The 22104-nt window shown below is 39.6% G+C and overlaps 2 protein-coding genes across 2 annotated transcripts; one reads left to right on the top strand and one right to left on the bottom strand.

Annotated features, from left to right (window-relative positions):
* The first annotated feature begins 3958 nt into the window (after nt 1–3958).
* smndc1 (survival motor neuron domain containing 1) lies at nt 3959–7779 on the top strand. Its single transcript, XM_083897795.1, has 6 exons — nt 3959–4089; nt 4441–4560; nt 5536–5678; nt 6204–6359; nt 6519–6672; nt 7241–7779. Exons 2-6 carry the CDS (start codon nt 4441–4443, stop codon nt 7376–7378), a joined length of 711 nt encoding a protein of 236 aa, XP_083753921.1. The 5' UTR covers nt 3959–4089; the 3' UTR covers nt 7379–7779.
* Nucleotides 7780–12561: 4782 nt separating this feature from the next.
* Nucleotides 12562–22104, bottom strand: LOC310933961 (max-interacting protein 1-like; the record flags this gene model as incomplete). Its single annotated transcript, XM_083897546.1, has 6 exons — nt 12562–12725; nt 13822–13987; nt 17587–17701; nt 20080–20109; nt 20229–20331; nt 21882–22104. 6 exons carry the CDS (start codon nt 22102–22104, stop codon nt 12562–12564), a joined length of 801 nt encoding a protein of 266 aa, XP_083753672.1.

Raw genomic sequence — 22104 nt, 5'->3', positions numbered from 1 at the left:
TGTCCACAGTGATCTCCCCAAGTTTGAAGGTGATCACTCAAAAACTGTAGGAGGAGATAGATTTTGTAGCGATGGTGTAAATTCGCCAAAAACGCCGCCGTTTTCGCCTTCAATCCAAGATGGCGGCCTTCACGTAGGATTTCCAGGACGCTTGTCATCGACTTTTATTTAAAGCTCAACCTAATGAACATGTGTACCGAGTTTCGTTCATTTTCGTTAAACTCGACAGGAGATGACCTACTAGCACTTTTTTGCGTCACTCTTTAGCCCCTCCCACTTCCAATTTTCCACGCTTTTTCCCCGAACCTTTGAAATACGTAAATTTTCACCAGGCCTGACGTGGTCGCAAAAATCTGTGAGTTTTTGGGCATGGGAAAGGCCTCAAAAAGGCGATTCATTTGGCGGAAGAATAAGAATAATGAAAATAACTAGCCCCGCGAGCGGATCTGAACGGGTTCGAGCCGATGCGCGCTCGTCGGCGTGTGCCACGCCTCCTCGCTCGCCTCGCCCACGAACCCGTTCATTCACCGCTCGCGGGGCTAGTTATTTTCAGCGGCGTCCCCACGCATGTCGGTCTGAGGAGCCATCGCGACGTGTGCATATAATACTATCTGCTGCCACCAGGGGGTGCTGAAAGTTGAATATAGACATGTTCAGGACAGGTCCCTGGTCTCACATATTAAGTTCTGTGCTTATCGGTTAATGTACAGCAAAGTTAGAGGGCACTTCCTGTTTAAAATGGCCGACTTCCTGTGGGTGAAAGTCGTGTCCGTAAAAGTGTTCAGGGAAGTTCACTTGCCTCACGTTTCAATTTTCTTGCAGATCGGACAATGTTGGCCTTTAGCCACCAGGGGGCGCTGAAAGTTGAATATTTTCATATAAATGTCTTCAGGCCTGGCCTGTTATCACTCACAGCAAGTTTGATTCAGATCGGACCTTTCGTTGTAAAGTTATAAGAGTTTCGTTCTTCACTCACTTTAGCGCCCCCTATCTCGTGCGCCATACGATATTTAAAAAATCCTTCCAATTGTTTCTGTTCCTCAACTGGTCCACAGTGACCTCCCCAAGTTTGAAGGTGATCGCTCAAAAACTGTAGGAGGAGATAGATTTTGTAGCGCTGGTGTAATTTTCGTATGTTTTCTGCCACCACCAGGAGGCGCTGTTTTCAAAATGGACCATTTCTTCATAGTCTTCTTCAGAAACCACCCATCATCACTCACAGCAAGTTTGGTTCCGATCGGACCTTTCGTTGTAAAGTTATAAGAGTTTCGTTCTCTGTGGCGAAAAACCTGAATTTTCGCCAACTTTAGCGCCCCCTATCTCGTGCGCCATATGATATTTAAAAAATCCTTCCAATTGTTTCTGTTCCTCAACTTGTCCACAGTGATCTCCCCAAGTTTGAAGGTGATCGCTCAAAAACTGTAGGAGGAGATAGATTTTGTAGCGATGGTGTAAATTCGCCAAAAACGCCGCCGTTTTCGCCTTCAATCCAAGATGGCGGCCTTCCCGTAGGATTCCCAGGACGCTTGTCATCGACTTTTATTTAAAGCTCAACCTAATGAACATGTGTACCGAGTTTCGTTCATTTTCGTTAAACCCGACAGGAGATGACCTACTAGCACTTTTTTGCGTCACTTTTAAGCCCCTCCCACTTCCAATTTTCCACGCTTTTTCACCGAACCTTTGAAATACGTAAATTTTCACCAGGCCTGACGTGCTCGCAAAAATCTGTGAGTTTTTGAGCATGGGAAAGGCCTCAAAAAGGCGATTCATTTGCCGGAATAATAATAATAACTAGCCCCGCGAGCGGATCTGAACGGGTTCGAGCCGATGCGCGCTCGTCGGCGTGTGCCACGCCTCCTCGCTCGCCTCGCCCACGAACCCGTTCATTCACCGCTCGCGGGGCTAGTTATTTTCAGCGGCGTCCCCACGCATGTCGGTCTGAGGAGCCATCGCGACGTGTGCATGTAATACTATCTGCTGCCACCAGGGGGTGCTGAAAGTTGAATATTTTTATATAGACGTGTTCAGGACGGGTTTATAGTCTTATATATTAAGTTTCAGGTCGATACAGCAATCCCTGTTAGAGCAGCATTAAAAACTGTAAATTTAATACTATCTGCTGTCACTAGGGGGTGCTGAAAGTTGAATATTTTCATATAAATGTCTTCAGGCCTGGCCTGTTATTAATGTGAGCAAGTTTGATTCAGATCGGACCAGAATTGGCAAAGTAATAACAGTTTGCTTATCTGCTGTCACTAGGGGGCGCTGAAAGTTGAATATTTTCATATAAATGTCTTCAGGCCTGGCCTGTTATCACTCACAGCAAGTTTGATTCAGATCGGACCTTTCGTTGTAAAGTTATAAGAGTTTTGTTCTTCACTCACTTTAGCGCCCCCTATCTCGTGCGCCATACGATATTTAAAAAATCCTTCCAATTGTTTCTGTTCCTCAACTGGTCCACAGTGACCTCCCCAAGTTTGAAGGTGATCGCTCAAAAACTGTAGGAGGAGATAGATTTTGTAGCGCTGTTGTAATTTTCGTATGTTTTCTGCCACCACCAGGAGGCGCTCTTTTCAAAATTGACCATTTCTTCATAGTCTTCTTCAGAAACCACCCATCATCACTCACGGCAAGTTTGGTTCCGATCGGACCTTTCGTTGTAAAGTTATAAGAGTTTTGTTCTTCACTCACTTTAGCGCCCCCTATCTCGTGCGCCATACGATATTTAAAAAATCCTTCCAATTGTTTCTGTTCCTCAACTGGTCCACAGTGACCTCCCCAAGTTTGAAGGTGATCGCTCAAAAACTGTAGGAGGAGATAGATTTTGTAGCGCTGGTGTAATTTTCGTATGTTTTCTGCCACCACCAGGAGGCGCTGTTTTCAAAATGGACCATTTCTTCATAGTCTTCTTCAGACACCACCCATCATCACTCACAGCAAGTTTTGTTCCGATCGGACCTTTCGTTGTAAAGTTATAAGAGTTTCGTTCTCTGCGGCGAAAAACCTGAATTTTCGCCAACTTTAGCGCCCCCTATCTCGTGCGCCATACGATATTTAAAAAATCCTTCCAATTGTTTCTGTTCCTCAACTTGTCCACAGTGATCTCCCCAAGTTTGAAGGTGATCGCTCAAAAACTGTAGGAGGAGATAGATTTTGTAGCGATGGTGTAAATTCGCCAAAATCGCCAATTAGTGAACGTTCAATCCAAGATGGCGGCTTCCCTGTTCGTTTTAGAGCATAGGTCTTCACTATATTTTTTGACCGTCCTGACCTAAGGAACGTGTGTACCGAGTTTCGTGCATGTACGTTAAAGCTGATGTTCTGGACAAACGCTTTTGTGGGGCGGAGCAGTTATTTGCCCCTCCCACTTCCAATTTTCCACGCTTTTTCACCGAACCTTTGAAATACGTAAATTTTCACCAGGCCTGACGTGGTCGCAAAAATCTGTGAGTTTTTGAGCATGGGAAAGGCCTCAAAAAGGCGATTCATTTGGCGGAAGAATAAGAATAATAATAATAACTCTTTCAGTTTCAATAGGGTTCTTGCACAGTCGTGCTCGAACCCTAATAATAACTCTTTCAGTTTCAATAGGTTTCTTGCACAGTCGTGCTCGAACCCTAATAATAATAACTCTTACAGTTTCAATAGGGTTCTTGCACAGTCGTGCTCGAACCCTAATAATAACTCTTTCAGTTTCAATAGGGTTCTTGCACAGTCGTGCTCGAACCCTAATAATAATAACTCTTTCAGTTTCAATAGGGTTCTTGCACAGTCGTGCTCGAACCCTAATTAAAAGACGTTTATGAAATAATATTAAATGTTATATTTTGTCTTGATATGTTTTCAGTGAGCAGTTCACCTAGACTGTCGCTGGGGACGCTAACGAGCCACTCCTCTGTTGCAGACATACTCGCGGAAGCTGCTGTGTTATCGCGAGAACATCCTCCATTCACGAGTTTTCCTCTCGCCGATTTGTGTACGGGGAGATCAAAGCAGGACGAAGAACGTACTCTCGTTTGTTTTCCACTCGTTTTTTGACGCATAGTTACTAACTGGATTATTAAGAGACGAGGAACTCATACAGAGGTGAGATTACAAGACTAATCGTTCGTTTTTTCGGGTTCTCGTTAGCAACTCCAAGCTAACAAGCCGTCCTACGTTCAATTTACGTTGACGAAAGAGGGCCGAGGGATATTGCTAATCGTTGTAAGCTAATACGAATGCTAAAGTACATGTTAAATGGCTCATAAATACTTTTAACACAGCGTAGGTTGTATACTTTGTTTTGAGGAGCGTGGTATTATTCTTGTTGTTACTGCTAACGTAAGCTACCTCTCAAAGTTAGGGTTGTTTATATTCTTGTATGTATGCTAATACAGCTAACACAGCTAGCCACCATTGCTGGATAATCGCAGTGTGTTTTTGTTCTCCTCACAGATGTCGGAAGACTTGATGAAACAGCTCAGCAGCTACAAAGCCCAGCTGCAGCAAGTAGAGGTTGCTCTATCGACCGACCAAGATAATGAAGACTTACAAAAACTCCAGAAAGACTTACAGGTTTGTGCGCGCGCGTGTGTGTGTGAACCAGAGAAAAGATGAACGTCATTTGCAGTTATGTGGTGACAAATGAAAGGTTCTTTTAAAAATGCCTTATAAATACTAAGAAGAACCAAAAAAACATAGAAAAATACAAAAGGTGTAAAAACTGTTTTGTGTCTGATACTGATCCCTGAAACTCGAGTATCTGCTGATATTGATAGTCCACTACAGTAATTGACTAGTATGACTGTATGGTAATAGTATTATTTAAACAGTGAGCAGTGTGAATGGTTGCTTAAATAACATTGATCTATGTGCAAATTACGATGTCTTTTTTATGGACAGAGAATAATTTAAAATCAGTTTCTTTATTGACTAGACATTAGAAAAAATTACTTTTACTGCAGTAAATGCCACTTTCTAAGCTATTGGCCGTTTTTACACTAACATGTTCATACGTATCTTAGTTTTTTTTCTGATGTACTTTGTTTTTCTGTTATATATCACGTGGGTTGACTATAGGGCTGCAACTAATGAATATTTTCACAATCAATTAGTCAGTGTTTTGTCTTTCGATTAATCAAGTAATTGTTTGCTCCATAAAATATCAGGAAAAAGCTGAAAAATGTTAACGCTTTTTTTTTATTTTTGAAAACTATCCAAATCCATTATCAAAACGGTTGACAGTTAATTGATTAATGATCAAATAACCGTTGCAGCCCTAATTGGAACAATCAATCAGTTAATCTAACTCTAATCTAAACATTGACCACATTAAACGTTAATTTACATATATTTATTGTGCTATTTTCTATAGTTTGAGTCAAGTTAGTATTTGTTATAATTTTTTACACCAAGTCACTAAGCTTAAATTGCGAGGTGTGTTTCCACAGAGCTTGAGGTGCCTTTCACTTTCATAAACAGCTTTCAACATGTTTGTCCACTGGCTACACACTTGACTCACATTTGTTTTGTGTTTTTCTTCTCCCACAGGAAGTCATCGATTTGACAAAAGACCTCCTGACCTCACAGCCCGCTGAGCCAGCCACCAGTAAAGAGGGCACAGACGTAGTCCCCCAGAAGCAAGCCTGGGGCGTGGGGGACAGATGTATGGCCGTGTGGAATCAGGATGGACAGTGAGTATCACCAGCCTTAATAGCACTACGATTAGAAGCATCTACCACATGATTATGTACAATTTTAGTGAGATCATCACTGCATTTATTCCTTAAGACTGAATTTAAAACCCTGTCCACTTAAAAAAGAAAAAAAGAAAAGTGTGAATGTAGTGGATTATTTGCTAATTGCTAATGTCTTATCATGACTGTTTGTGGCGAAAATTTGGCTGATGCATAATTGACAGCTGCAATTAAAGAGAGGGTGTGGATTCGGTCTCAACGTGTAAATGTTTAATGTTTAATTCATCTCTAGCCAACTGTGTCACCAGGATGCATTGTGAATAATTTATGGGCAAAATACTGTTTATTTAGCTCAACCACCTTCAGTACTTTAGTGAAACACCCAAAAAACCTGCAAACGTGTATTTAAATGTTATGGCTGATTTGATGGTTTGACAAACATTGACTTAGTTAGAGTTTGTTTAAGTAGAGCTTGAGTGTTTGGCTCATACTCACCTGCTTACAGACGTGATTCTTTGACAGGGTGTATGAGGCTGAGATTGAGGAGATAGACCGGGAAAATGGAACTGCGGCCGTGACCTTCACTGGATACGGGAACGCCGAGGTGATCCCTCTGATGAACCTCAAAGAACCAGAAGAGGGGAGACGCTCTGATGACGACGGAAAGCCCAAATCCAAGTATGAATGAAAACCAATCACATTTACAAGTCCGCTTGAATCATACTGAATTTTTCTAAATAAAAACAGCCTTTGTAGATTTTTTGGACCAATTCATGTTATTTGAAAAGGTCTCTAACCGTCATTGTGTTTGTTGCTGTATCACACCTGTCTTTTTAGGAAAGAGATAATAGCTGAGCAGAGAGAGTACAAGAAGAAGAAAGCCCAGAAGAAAGTGCTGAGGATGAAGGAGTTGGAGCAAGAGAGGGAGGTACAGAAGTCAAAGTGGCAGCAGTTCAACAACAAAGCCTACTCAAAGAACAAGAAAGGACAGGTGAGGTTTTTATTCTGGTTTTCTGATTTATAAATACCCTTGGCTGTACTTTCTGTTCAACAATTTTTATACAATGTACATTTTTTTGTTTCTCGTTTAATATTGTCCACAATAGTGGTTCAGTGGAGAATTTGCGTCGTGGGATTATATTTAAATCAGGCTGGGAATAAGTATTCCCACTGTTAAACACAGCAACCTCTGATTTATTTAAATTTATTGTGGAGTAAAATAAGTTTGTGTTGCGTTCACTGACATGTCGTAAAACGGCGACACAGGGTCAATCACTTATTAGTTTTTACTTCTTTTTACTCGTTGGTCATGAACCAAGTTGCTTTATTTAAAATATAGTAAAAACATTTAATAATGTTTTTACTACATTTTAAATAAAGCAACTTGGTTCGCGTATCAGAGCTCTGTATTTAATATTCATTTATTAAACTTAAATGTTACATTCACGAGAACATCAGATTTTTACACTGAATCCACACATTCATAGTCGTATCATGTATTTCTTGTACATCAAGTTGGAAATGTTATCTTAAATCTGTTTTTTATGTTCTTTTCATAGGTCAAGAGGAGCATATTTGCATCTCCAGAAAGCGTAAATGGAAAGGTTGGAGTGGGAACGTGCGGTATTGCAGACAAACCTATGACCCAGTACCACGACACGTCAAAGTACAACGTCAGACATTTAATGCCACAATGACCTCGCACACTCACATGTACATAAAAAAAATCCACTGTATACAGGCCGTATCAGTGCTTTTCCATTGTGTTTATACATGATTTAAGTTTCCCGAGTAAAGACACATTTTAATTGCTTGCACACCATTGTTTGAGATTTTGATGTAGTTTTTCTTATATATTGTGTAGGTGAAACAAACAAAAAACGTTTTCCCCTGCACTCGAACCAGGTCACTTGTTATATAAGAACATGATGTTTAGGAAAAGCCAAAAAGTTTGTGTCCAGGTTCAAACCAAGGCTAGTCGCCTGCTCAGATGTGCTGGATTTCATACGTTGACCAGTTCTTGGTGTGTCTGAACATTAATAACGATGGTGTTGTACATATATATAACAGTGAAATAAACATTGTTTTGTTTTCAGTTTTTTTCTTAAAGAGTTGCCTCTGTTTGACTGATTTTCATTTGGGTTGTATTAGATCCTGTAGGTGGCAGTAAAGACTTGTGTTACGTTTATTCTTATGGGCCGAGTGCTGCAACTTTAAAGTAAACTTTCCCATTAAACTTACATGAGTTTTTTGCTTTTCCAGTATATTGAACCTTATTAGTTTAACATAAACAATGAATTATATTAACTTCTGTAACATGTATTCAGGTGCATTAGACAGAAGATGGACGGTGATTTTTGAAAGTTTGGGTTGTTTGTTGCCAGACAGGCTGTTCTGAGTATTTCATAAGTTGCTCATCTACTGTAATTTTTCATTGCAAGGGTTTAGAGAGAATGGTCGAAAAATGACCGTGCTGAAAACAATCTTTGAACATAACATGTTCATGCACATGTCTTGTTATTGTGCCCAATAAAGCGGCCAGAGAGTGTTTCTCAATACAACGTATTCTCCGAAATAATACTTAAAATTTTTGTGACCATGATTTCAGATGTTTGGTTTTCTTGAATGTGCACTTAATCTGTATGTCTTTCATTGTGTTTAACACAGTTTTATCTGTATAGGGCCAATTTTTAACATGTATTACCTTTATAGTCATTAAAGGAAAACACGACAGGAACACAATGAGCAAACCGTGGGGAAAAAAGTGTGAATATCTGCTTCGACCGGTTGGAGTAGAAGAGGCGAGGTGGGTAAGAAGGAAAATAATTGAAAAAGATCAGTTCTGTCCTCTCTTCCAGGGTCATCTGGCCACCTGGTTTTGGTTCCAGCTCGCTCCTCATGTGACCCTCAGAGAAGGTCAAGCCATAGACGGAGGATGGATGGGTATAATAATAACATCAGCATTAATAAGCTCTAAGCTTAACATCTATATTCGATGTGACACACACACACACACACACAAAAGACAACGCTGCTTTATGATTCAGTAGTAGAGGTTTATTAAGATTCCAGGGACAGTTAACAGGAACTGTAACCAAGTATTTAGCAGGGGAGCAGTAGTGCATGTTTTAAATAAATCAAAAAAAAGAAAGAAAATAAGTCAAAGATCTCCTTAAATGGCTGAAAAAGCACAAGAGAAAACATTCAGGGCTGTGCTTCAACATATTCCCTTAGCAAAAGTCTTTTTTCATAGTGCATTTTATAGTTTCCCAAACAGGTTTGGGGGGGAAAAAAGACCTGTAGCGAGGAACTTTGTGCAAGAGTCATTTACCCATGTTAAGACACAGTTTGGTGTGGTGATTTTAATCAACAGGACTTGGACCAGAGAAATTGTAGATTCGAGGTCATATCAAAAATGGCGATGGGTCTTAGTGTCTAAACCAGTGGTTACCAAAACTCTGGGTCGCGGATGGGACGTGGGACAGAGAAAATTTGCAAAATAAATAATTTTAGTTAAGCTTTGTTTGCATTTTAAATTAAATTAAGCTGTCATTCAACGTGTTACAAATGACATAGTGATTGTTTTAGGGCTGCAACTAACTATTATTTACACATTTGATTCATCTGTCGGTTATTTTTTCGCAATTAAAGGTGCATTATGTAATAAATCTAAAGCAACTGGCTGTAAAATCCTCCTAATATGTCACAGAGACTCAGGAATAAGGTTCATATAACAAAAATATTCACATTTAAGATGCTGATGAATCAGAAAGCTTGTTTTAATTATAGAAAAAAAACACTCAAACTGACCGATTTTCTAAATAGTTGCCGATTAATTTAGTAACCGATGAATATTGCAATACTTGTTGCAGCCCTTGATTGTTTGCCGTCTTTAAAAAAAACGTCTCCCCTTACAGAAATGTTGGTAAACACTGGTCTAAAATGGATTTAAACATGTCAACAGTGCAATGTTGTGTCAAAATATTCATAATTGATTATTAGTGTTATTAGTGGGAAGACTCTAAATTTAAAGGATTTCAACTTGTTCTTTTTCCCGCAACTCTACGAACAAAAAGGATACATTAATATTATTATCATTATTATTATTATTACATTGAAGTCTAAAGCAAAATCAGTATTGTGTAGTGATTATGTTGTTCATGCTACAGACGTTTTTCATACGACAAATCGTCAAATCCAAAGCACGTAACAACATTAGAAAAGGCTACATTCAATACACATGCACCACATTAATTGAATCTTTGTTTCTATTAATTTTTTTTTTGTTTTTCAGCAATTACAATCATTTTTTTTTGCTCCTGGTTATTATTATTATTAATAAACACATGATACTACTACTGGAGCACGTGGAGAACTAGCAAAAGTGTCATTTGGTGTCGGACGGACGCCGCAGTGGGAGAAACGCCCGAGCCGACACCAAAGGGAATTAAAAACTACGTGTTATTGCTCGAGCCTTGTGCTTGGACAAGTGCGGCGGTAGCTTATGACCGTCCAAAAAAAATAAAAATAAAATAAAACTGCGGTCGACTTTGCGCACAGTGTCAAAGAGACATTTTCGTTCTTACAACAGAACACCACAGAGGGACGCGGTGACGCCTCAGTGGGGACTGATTCCGTCCATGTCAAGTCATTTTGGTTTAAAAAGAAAACAAAAAAAACAGTACTCTTTTTTTCTTTCTTTTTTTTACCCCCATTCAAGCATTGCTAAGTTCTAGCTACTGGTAGAATTAAATATACCAAAAAATAAATACTATAATCATATGCAAAATAAATTAGGATAACAAAGGTGGACCGCACCACCTGTTTGGACGTGACTTGTGTGTTCCGGTCACGATAGATAGGGGGCGCCACGTTGGGTCAGTCGATGGTCGCGGGTCCTAAAGCAGAGGTTACACACACGTGTAATACACATTTTGGAATGCAGACGTTAATAGCCCTTTCCACTGACAAGAAGTGCCGTCTGGATATTAATATCCAAGAAAGGGGCTTTTTCTTTTTTTTCTTTTTTCTTTTACAAGGCAAATGGCGCAAACTTCCTCAATAATGAGTTCCTAGCTGGTACTGGGTTTGTGTGTGTGTGTGTGTGTGCGTAAGTGTGCGTGCTTGCTGGTTTCAGATGATTAACTTGACTAAATTTAGAGTTTCCCGTTCAGTGATTGTGGGTCCTCTACAGGGTCAGTACTGAGTGCAGATATAAGGCCTTGTTTAGACTACAGCCGAAATCGGATTTGTAAGTATGTCCGACCAGAATCTGGTCTTCCTGACCAACTGTTCTGTCCGATCTGCCTGTGTGTGTGTGTGTGTTTGGTCATATTGACAGAATGTAGTCTAATCTTCCACATGGATTTCTATAGTTTACAGGCCACACCCGGGAAAAACAAGTAGTCTAAACAAAACAGGCGACAGAAATCTGTGCGTCCGTTCTGTTCTTTTGATTTTTAAACTATTGTCTTCCACTGTGTCAATCATTTAAGGCGCCGTCTCTCCGGATCTACGTCGTCGCCGTTGTTGGAGTCGCAGAAGATGGAAGAGATGTTCGGATTGAAATTGATCTGTAAAAATCTGATTAGAATCGCATTCGAAAACAACCACCGCAATGTGTTTTTTCAGACTAGATACAATCTGGATATCCGATTTTGGGCCGCAGTCCAAACAAAGTCTTAAGAGATTCAAGTTTGCTGTAGGTAAAGGGAGATTCAGGTGACTCGTTGAAGTCGTCTTTCGAAGTGAAGAAAACAACACTATATGGACAAGCGTATTTGGCCACACCTGTTAGGTATAAAGTATTGAATTCAGGTGTTTCAGTCAGGCTCTAGGCCCCTGATCTCCAATACAGGACAACGCTTCAACATGCCAGCAGTTTGAGGAGCTATTCCAACATGACTGTGTCCCAGTGCACAAAGCAAGGATAATAAAGACATGGTTTGTGGAAGAACTTGAGTGTCCCGCACAGAACCCTGACCTCAACCCCATTGAGCACCTTTGGGATGAAGTGGTTGTGAGCCAGACCTTCTCGTCCAACATCAGTTTCTGACCTCAGAACCTGCTCCAGAGAATCAATCGACACAAATTCCCGTAGAAACACTTCAACATCTTGAGGAAAGTCTTCCTTCCAAGAAGAGTGGAAGCTGTTATAGCTGCAAAAATGGCGGGGGGGGGGGGTCCTGTATATGTATTTGGATACGTCTCTGTTGGTGTAATCATCAGGCGTCCCAAAACTTTTGTCCATATAGTGTACAGTATATTGCCATTGAGGTTAAACTTGAGGCTGACGTGAAGAAAAATGGAGGGGAGGAGCTCCTTGGCTTTTTGTAAGGGCCTGGTCATACTTGTCACATGGACCTCAGAGATGGACACATGACGAAATGTATGCCACGTGGACTCTAGACGACTCTGGAGACTATGACCCAGAGCCTAAGGAGAGCATTTAAAGACCGTTAAACGGCCGTTCGTACCCGGTATTAGCGTCAGTCCTCAGTGGTCCAATCTGTCCAATGCTGGGTTCCATTTAAATTGGAACATCAGATGAAGAGGCTGTCTCTCGTGTGTCCTGAGGGGACAGAGTGAGTCAGGAACGAGACCAAATCCATCCTCAAATGATGTTTTTCTCAGCACGGATTAGGAGCATTTGACTGAGCCACTGAGGAAGGATGTAAATACCGGATCTGAGTGGGGTCTATGAGTTGGACTTAAGGCTGGATCTAAGGAAGAACCAGGTGAGAAGGGGGTGGCGGGGGGGGGCTGGTTGTTGTGATGTTGGTTTAACTTAAGGAGGATGTACGGAGCTGTCGGCTGGTACTTGGGAAGATGAGATCTGTAAGCTGAAGTGAATGAACTGTATGTCTGTAGGCTGGTGTTTTCAGGCAGAGAAGGCCAGTTTTAGACTGCACGTGGAGTAACCCTCGTCACTGGCCGTGCTCTGCCGGCTGCTGTGGTCGTCCAGGTCACTTGCACCGCTGGTGCTTATGCTGTCCATTTCTCCATGGGAGAACTCGGTGTTTTCCACGTCCACTTCAATTTCCTCTGTACGAAGAGTTGACAAAAAGCCAAAGTTAGTCATTGAAGTCATTCATATGAAAGGCTCACTTAATAGCACTTATGCACATTTAATCTACAACTACTCCACATATCGCTAGCATTTATCTGCACTGCACACACAGTAAGTCACCTGTATAGTGTACAATTGTATAGCACTATACACTAGTTGTATAGTGCGTTCTTGCACAATAGATAGTTACGTGTTCACTGCTTTATTTTGCTGTTCCAACAGTCGTTTGTGCTTGGAAAACTCCCAGCACCAAAGTCCATACAAAAAAATCACAGATTTTGCACCATGGCACGCAGGCATTGTTGATCCACAGATTTCTCTATTAGTAAGATCAAATGTATAATTTTGATTGACCTAAGTGACAGAAAATTGCCAAAAGCTGCAACAGAAGAACCAGCAGCTCCAGTGGCGACAAGAGCTAAAATTGATGATTTTCTCGATGGAATTTGGTGCGGGAGAGGCAGTGGTTGACAAACGTCCGTTTCCAGTCAGAAAAGGCAGTTTAAAGGTGAGATAAAGCTCTGAAACATATTCTTAAGATGTTAAGAATCAAGCAGGTGAAGATTAAAGGTGCATTATGTAATAAATCTAAAGCAACTGGCCATAAAAACCCTCCTAATAAGATAAGATAGTCCTTTAATATGTCACAGAGACTCAGGAATAATGTTCATATAACAAACTGAACTCACCAACAACAACAGTACAGCCAAGATTTTGCATTAGAAAAAATATTTTGCAGACTGCAAATCACGTTTTGGCATGTGGCGCCACCTACCGTCGTCTACCAATCATTGCAGTCAGTAGTCTCAGCTGCCGAGCAACCACGGGTTGCCAGTTACGTCAGAAAATGAAACCTTAAAGACCTCTGTATTTTGAATTTGAATGTAGTAACCGTTTTTGGCCACATTCTTACATATGGCACCTTTAAGTTTTTTTTGTGTGTCACCACACACACACGTGTGGCTTTTATGTTTTCATTCAAAGCAAAGGTCCTTATCGAGCTGGTTCTTGGTACAGTCGGTCACAGGACGAAACCATCAACAACAGTGACAGTGCCACAAAGGCTCTCACCTCGGTCAGACTCCGAGCGGTCCGAGAAGGTCCGTGAGTCCAGGCTGTCCGTGCGGACCCTCTCTCCGTGAGTCTGGAGCTGGGAGAGCTGCCTCTGCAGATGCCTCTGCTCTCTCTCTAAATTCTCCAGCTGGTGCAGACTCCTGCGGTCCACCTCTTCAAGTTTCTAAACACAAGAGACGTGTAAGAGTTAAAGGTCTGGTGTGGTTGTTACTGGCAGAAAGTGATTATACCACAACCACAAATATCTGTTTGGTTTACGTAGCAGTTTTAAAAGTACTCAAAAAAAAAGCAATCAATTTGCTTTAAAGAGGCCACCATCTTGTGCTGCCAGGTTTCTACAGCAGCCTGAATGTGGGGATCAATACAGTGAAATATTGCGATATTTTGTGTGCCGATATTACGTCACTTCTGGGAGACCAAGTATCGATTTTTATATTTTTGATCATATAATTTTATAACTTCTGGATGGATTAGAATAATTTTTTTTTGATGTTTCAGGTTTCAGTCCACTAGATCCGTTTGCGTGAGTATATCACAATATATGATTTCGCAATATTGTGACAATATTGTATCATGACATAAATACCATTACTAATATAGTATTGTAACTTAAATATCGTGATAAAATCGTATTTTGTCTTAAACATTGTGATAATATCATATTGTAGCTTACATATGGTGATATCGTATTGTAGCTTAAATATCATCATAATATCGTATTGTAGTGTAAATATTGTGATAATATATTGTAACTTGAATATCGTGATAATATCGTATTGTCTAAATTATCGCGATAATATTGTATCATGACTTAAATATTGTATCATGACTTAAATATTATTAATATCGTATTGTAACGTAAACATTGTGATAATATGGTATTATGACTTAAATATCGTTATTAATATCGTATTGTAACTTCAATATCGTGATAAAATCGTATTGTCTTAAACATTGTGATAATATAATATTGTAGCTTACGTATGGTGTTGATATCGTATTGTAGCTTAAATATCATCATAATATCGTTGTGTAGCTTAAATATTGTGATAATATATTGTAACTTAAATATTGTGATATTATCGTATTGTCTTAAATATCGCGATAATATTGTATCATGACTTAAATATTGTACCATGACTTAAATATTATTAATATCGTATTGTTACTTAAATATCGTGATAATATGGTATCCTTATTAATATCATATTGTAACTTAGATATTGTGATATCCTATTGTAACTTAAATATGATAATATATCGCGACTTAAATATTATTAATATCATATTGTGTCTTAAATATCGTGATAATACCGTATCATGACTTAAATATTGTGACAACGTCATATTGCAACTTAAATATCGTGATAATATCTCATATCTTATCCTATACCCCTATTTTAAAAGTGGTGTTTAGTACAAAATTATACTTTCTGGCATGTGTAGGCAACCGTAGTTTCCTGACATGCTTGAGAAAGGTAGGCTTGAGTAAAGAATTCCTCCATTTGTTACATTTATTCAGTTTTACCGTTAGTTGCCACTCATTTACACATGTTGATTTTTAATTTGACTGTAGGAAACTGTGTGACTCCAGTGAAACACCGCTGGTGAATGACTTTTGCTTTTGATTACATCATTTTTTTTACTGCCTGTATGAGAGGGTGGTAAAGTAATATGCTGTGCAGTAATTTGATGTTAATGTGCGGTTATTGCTGCCACACCCTGTGCCCTCTGATCAATTATACGGCAACTGCAGGAGAGCAAGTTTCTGATTAGATTATTATAAAGTAATCTAGTCTGCGTGAGAAAGAAGAACTGTTTCATCGCTTTCGGTTTCCCCCGAGAGTGCAAAAGTCATTCACGTCAATCAGTGCTGATTTTTTTTTTTTTTATCTCTTTTTTTTCACAGTAGTTTACAGTAAATTCTGTACACCTTATGTGCACAAACAAGACATTTGAGATCATCATCATTTCCAGGTTTGAGCATCAATTTTTCACATTTTCTGACATTTTACAGACTAAACCACTGGAAAAAGAGAAAATAATCATTAGTTGCAGCTCTAATGTGTTCCCATTTTTTTGATTCTTTCCTGTAATGCCCTCAATGTCCCTTTAGACAAATGACATTACATTGTCATTTGCTTGATGTCATAAAAATTTAATATTTCATTGGTTTGCATCTCTCTTTGCTACATGAATCAAGGTTAGTTCAAATCAACATTTGCTCCGAGGAATGTTTGAAGACGTTTACTACAATAATGTTTTTTTTTTCTTGCAGCACAATCACAATAGATGATGGTGACTTTGTTTATTTGTCACATCCTGCTTCCGTGTAGCTTCACACTGGCTGCACCTGCTCTACTACGCGACGTCTGCGACTAAAAATACAAGCCGGCGGTTACGAGCCACATTTCCTGGACTTCAAACGGGGGGAGTCCAAAGTCAACAGTTGACATCATGGATATTTATCCATTACCCCTCCACCACACACACACACACTGTGGTAAACTCCCACACAACACAGCCTGGAGGACTGCTTTCATATTTCAGCCCTCGGCTGCTTCCCACTGATTCTCTCTGCAGGAGTCTGAACTGACTGAGAGAGGACGAAAGGTAGAGAAATTACAGGAAAAAAGGGAAAATCTGGCTTGAATGGTGGTCCTACAAAATGATTTGAACCTAATGTCAGACACACTGGTTGGGGGGGTCCATTCAGGACAGACGTGGCGCTGTCAAGACCAACGGTGCAACAAAAAAACGGAAATCAAAGACGAGGTGGTTCCTCTGACAGCCACGGAGAGATATGTTCAAAAAAGGAAAACTGACATCACTATAACGTCCTGACACTGACGTCAAGAGGCACAAAAAAAAGAGTTTTGGCGTGATACAAAATCACTAGATTGGATATGCTACACTACCGTTCAAAAGTTAGGGGTCACCTATTCCATTAAAAGTCACACTTTTATTCATCAAAAGAGTTGCAAAATGAATAGAAAATATAGTCAATACATTGACAAGATTAGAAATAATGAAATAATAATCTTGCCCTTTCGTGAAAGAACCAGCAAAACTGTTTCCCACTGTGCTAACGTAATTGCACAAGGGTTTTCTAATCATCCAATAGTCTTCTAACGCCATTAGCAAACACAATGTACCATTAGAACACTGGAAATGGGCCTCTATACACCTATGTACATATTCCATTAAAAAACAGACGTTTGCAACTAGAATAGTCGTTTACCACATTAACACAGTATAGAGTGTATCTCTGATTCATTTAATGTTATAGTCATTGAAAAAATGTGCTTTTCCTTCAAAGATAAGGACATTTCTAAGTGACCCCAAACATTTGAACTGTAGTGTATATAAGCTCCATAGATTAAAAGAATAAAAATGACTGTATGGAGCTGATATCGGTAGATACGCGTGTTTCAGACACAAAAAGTGGCAACTTTGCGGCATCACCTTCACCGCTAATGTGTTTTTGTCTTGTTTCAGTGCAGCAGTTTGACGACACACACACGCAGAACAAGGTCAGACTATTGACTTGTAAGGATCATGCTTTGTAAGCCGTCGCTATGGATTCATAATTGGATCTGGAACTGTAATCAAACAGATAACTCTCGTGTTGTACTCCCAATAAATCTTTATAGATCCTGCACATGTCGACGCGCGGGGCGCCTTCTCTTTTTTTTTTCTCCCCTCTGTGCTTTACAACAAGGATTGTTAATTCCTATGTATTTCTATCTTTTAGTACCACACCTTGATATGTGCTTTGGCCTTGTTGAGGAGTCCCAGCGTGGTGTGCCGACTGCAGTCTGGTCCCAGAGGGATGAGAGACTTCAACCTCTCCAAACACAGGCGGAGGTGCGCTCGTCTGTGGAGAGGACACACAAACAAACAAGCGTCCAGGAGTCACAATCTGGGTTTGAGAGCCAAGAAGGTATTTTTTTTAAATATATATATACTTTATGTACTGGTTTATTGGCAGAAACTGGATATATTACCCATGAGTATTTTTCTACACGTGTGTAATGTGGTTTTCACAGCCTTAGATTAAAGCTTTTACAATACTTGCTTCAAAAAGGCCTTGCTTCAAGTGGAAGCTTAACCTGCAAATTACGAATAATCCAATGCAACTTTATTTGTAAAGCACTTTAAAAACCAAGCACAGTGCTGTACAGAATAATGTATAAATGACACAGTAATTAAAATGTGCAATAAAAGTAACAGAATAAACGACTTAAACAGTGTCAAAGGTCAAACAAAAGAGATTGACACCATCTTTATGGTCTTCAAAGGCCACCGTAGCGCCCTGACACACCTGGCTTTAAGTGGAGCAGTCCTCTTGTTTCCTGCAATCTGCAGTCTCACCAGTAGGTGTCACTAATTCTTACACAAAGAACCTTTTACTGGAGTTTAAATTAAGAAAAGCAAAACAGTTGTTGTACAAGAGGAGGTTAAGTCAAAATTAGTCAAATACAGGGCCACAACTAAATATTATTTTTGAAATCTATCGGTTATTTCCTCGATAAATCGATTCATTTTTGGGTCAGAAAATGTCAGAAAAATCTGAATCTGTGTTTGCCTGAACCTCAAAATGATGACATTCTCAAAAAATGTTATTTAGTTTGAATAATTTGTATATGTATAGTATGCTTATATATGCAGAAGTTGCAGCTCATATTACACAGAAGTATTGCGATTGGAGTTGCATGAGTTAAAGTAATCGATAACTGGACCGGACGTGATCACAGTCACACAAGTATCGACAAACTTGATTTGTTCACTCATTAAACTCACACACATGTCTGACCCCACGTTTAAAAGCTGCTGAGGTCAGTGTGTGTGTGTGTGTGTGATCCTGTCGTCTGTGTGAAAGCACAAACTCTCTGCCCTCTTCAAATAAGGAGGAAAATGTAGGTCAAACTGTGATGTCACCTCCTCTCCCTGCAGGGAGGGGGGCACTATTTTGTAAGAAAAAAAAGGGGGGAAAACAATCCAGTATAAATTTAGAATTTTCTCTGTTTTTTGTTTTTTTCTTTTTTCACTCGTCGCACAAGTGAATGTTCAGTTTCGGGATTGCGCTGCATTCGCCGCTCTGACATTTGCTTCCCCATGTAAAGCAGATGCTGCCACATCCTGAAGCTACAGAGCCAGACTGATGCTGCTGCTGCAGCTGAGGATCTCTCAGGAAGGAGCCCCGTTGTCTGGAAACAGACGGTTCCCGTTTGCTGACGGGGGAAATGTCTGCATGTCCTCCAGGAACAGAGCTGCTGTTACTGAGGCTGCACCACACACCTCCCTCCCTCCCTCCTCCCTCTCGTTTTATTTGCCTTGCAAAACACACATACACACACACACACACACACACGGCCTTTATTGGATTCCACCGATGATAAGATGATTTATAGACGTGCAGTGTGTCTCGTTATTAAAAATTTATTGAAGCTTTTGGTTTTCGTACTGGAAACTGAGCGAAGTAGAAATCTAATGACGGACTTTCCCCTTTATTTTGTTCCATTTCTTCTCAAGCAGAGCTACGCAGGATTTGTCTGAGGTATCGCAAGAAACACGAGGTGCTTCACGATACTACAGGTACAAGGCTATAAGAACGAGGCAGCTATGGCGTTAATTTAGCGAAAAAACAACTGTTGTTTTTCAAATGGTGAGACTTAAAAGAAAACACTGAATTATGTCAAATGGATGCCGACCAGCATGGACATGGGCTCCACGGCTCGGATGTCAAAGTTACGATGTTTGCTGTGGTGTCGGGAAAATATGTACTCCAAAACTGTAGGGGGCGCCCTGTATAGAAAAAGGCAACAAACAAAAAAAGCAACCAGACTTGCAAAGTTCTGCTTTAAGTGGTCCATGTAAAATTCTACAACAACTCCTATATTTAAAAAAAATAAATAATAATGATTTCATTTATTTTTTGCTGCTTTTAAATCCTTAAATGGTCTTGCTCCGCCCCCTCTGAGGTCAGCTGATGAGCCGCTCCTGACATTACCAAAGACGGAACACAACCTCCGAGTGGAGCGTGTTCCTCACATTGACCTTTGACATCATTTTATTTTATTATATGGCTGTTGTTTTTATGTCTTTTAATGTTTTCATTTGTTTTAACACATATTTTATGGCCTTCTTTTTATCGCTTTTATGCTCTGCAAATACAGTTGGACCGTATTATCAGTTCTGTTCTTGTCATAAACGTGTGCACACAAACTTCCTCATCCATGTCTCTGTACTCACCTATTCTTTTCCAGTTCATTGTGTGCTGATCTGTTAAAATAACATAAATAAAAAAACTGTTAAAGCCACACAAAACATAGTATTTGACCCAGTTTATTTATTAAGAGGGCTTTTTAAAAAAAGAAAAAAAAACATGACATGGCACATACCTATTGTGAATATTGTCCAGTTTCCTGTTTTTGAATTTACGTTGCTTCTGTTGATGTGCAGACTGGGCTTCAGGGTATAATGAAGCGTAACCATGTTCACATTCTGGCAATGAAAAAATAGAAAGGAATTTAAGGATTATAATTTAAAACAAAGTACAAGGAGAATATTCCACAAAGACCAGGATTTGACCTAATTAGGCATACTTATTTGTGTGAGTGTAACATTAGTATAGATTGATTAAATAATAATAATAAAGCAAAGGAAAGAGAAGGAGGCAATAATTCAACATCTAAATGACCATAAAACACTTTATAATAGTGGAAAATAACAATAATAATAATGCTACATTTATACAATAAGCATAAAACAATGTTAAATAATAAAATATAGTCAAATAATAAGCCAAAAACATTATAAAAGTAATGTACAGGTTGTTATCTTAAGTATATTGCACATGTGTGTATTTTAGTATGTCATGTCTACTGTCTCTCCTTAGAATAACATACACATTAATATACACTTGTACTTATTTTTAATCTGTGACGAACATAAATGTTGTAAATTGTGTGTAACTGTGATTAAAACGCGTTTGAAAAACTAGCATGAAAGTGTGTTCGGCCTACACTTACCATGAACCCTAGTGACAACAACAATAGTAATGCTACCTTTATGTATATAGCTTCGGATCTAACCATAAGCAGTGTGGGTTAGGTTTAGTGTTAGCCAAAAACATTATAAAAGTATTGTACAGATATTCTGTCCCTCCTAAGAAAAAACATTCATCTAAACACACACGTGTACTTATTTTTAATCTGTGACGAACATTAATTGTGTGTAATTTACGATTAATCCGCGTTTAAAACGCTGTTTGTTTGTTTTTTTTAAAGCATAAAAACTAGCATGAAGCCGTGTCCGGCCTACACTTCCCATGAACCCTCCGCGCTCTCCCAGTAACACGTGACGTCGCGGCACAAGGCCGCCCGTGATTGGCCGCGCGCCGTGACTCGCGCTGGGAACATGTGTGTCGACCAATAAGAACTTTACAATTAGTTCCATGTGGAAACCATGTGAACAACACACACAAGGAAGGACGGAAGGAAGACGCTGCTGCACCAGCTGCTGCTCCTGATAATAATAGTGATAATAATGACAATAATGATGACATTGAAAGACTATTTTAAAAGAGATTCAATCAGAATTTAACTATATTTATGAATGAAAAGAGGTGAATGCAACATTTAAATGTATTTTTATTTTATTTGAACTGCACGTGATATCTTCTGCATTAAAGTGAGATGGCAGATTGTTTCAATTCAATTTAACAATAATAGAATTATAACCTGATTCATGGATTTTCAATGTGTTTTAACACATTTCGCTACTGAATTGATTACTTGTTTTTATTCAATTCTACATTTTCATATTTTCCTTTTTTAAATGAAATGTTAACATTTTATGTGAGTTCATATGAGTTTATGCGAAGTACCAGGTGAGGCGTGCTTGGCTGCTTCGCGTGTCCGCTGCTGTGTGTGCGTCTTTTGTCGCCTCTCTATTGTTGTCTGCCTCGCTGCATATTATACATGTTATTACACGCACACACACGCACGCACACACACATACACACACACACACACACACGCAGGTCGACTTACTTCCGCTGTTCTTCTCCACGTTCTCTATATAATCTGCCGCATCGAGCAGCACCTGCACGTTCTGCATAAAAGTGCCGATCTGGTCCATTGCGGCACATTTGGAGTAGAAAAAGGAATAGTCTGTGAAATCCTGCGGGTCCACGGACGCGTCAGACTCGGACAGCAGCAGCTCCTCGGCTTTGAGCAGCTGCTGCTCGCTGTGCTGGCGCACGAATTTCACCAT

The sequence above is a fragment of the Microchirus variegatus genome, assembly GCF_963457635.1.
Source record: "Microchirus variegatus genome assembly, chromosome: 11".
Taxonomy (NCBI): Eukaryota; Metazoa; Chordata; class Actinopteri; order Pleuronectiformes; family Soleidae; genus Microchirus; species Microchirus variegatus.
This window is presented reverse-complemented; position numbering and strand designations above follow the sequence as displayed.

Bases quoted from the DNA above. Each gene is read 5' to 3' on its own strand.
- smndc1 (XM_083897795.1), top strand. From the start codon at position 4,441: ATGTCGGAAGACTTGATGAAACAGCTCAGCAGCTACAAAGCCCAGCTG. The intron at 6,360-6,518 runs GTATGAATGAAA...CTGTCTTTTTAG, and splicing joins GACGGAAAGCCCAAATCCAA to GAAAGAGATAATAGCTGAGC. The intron at 6,673-7,240 runs GTGAGGTTTTTA...TTCTTTTCATAG, and splicing joins CAAAGAACAAGAAAGGACAG to GTCAAGAGGAGCATATTTGC.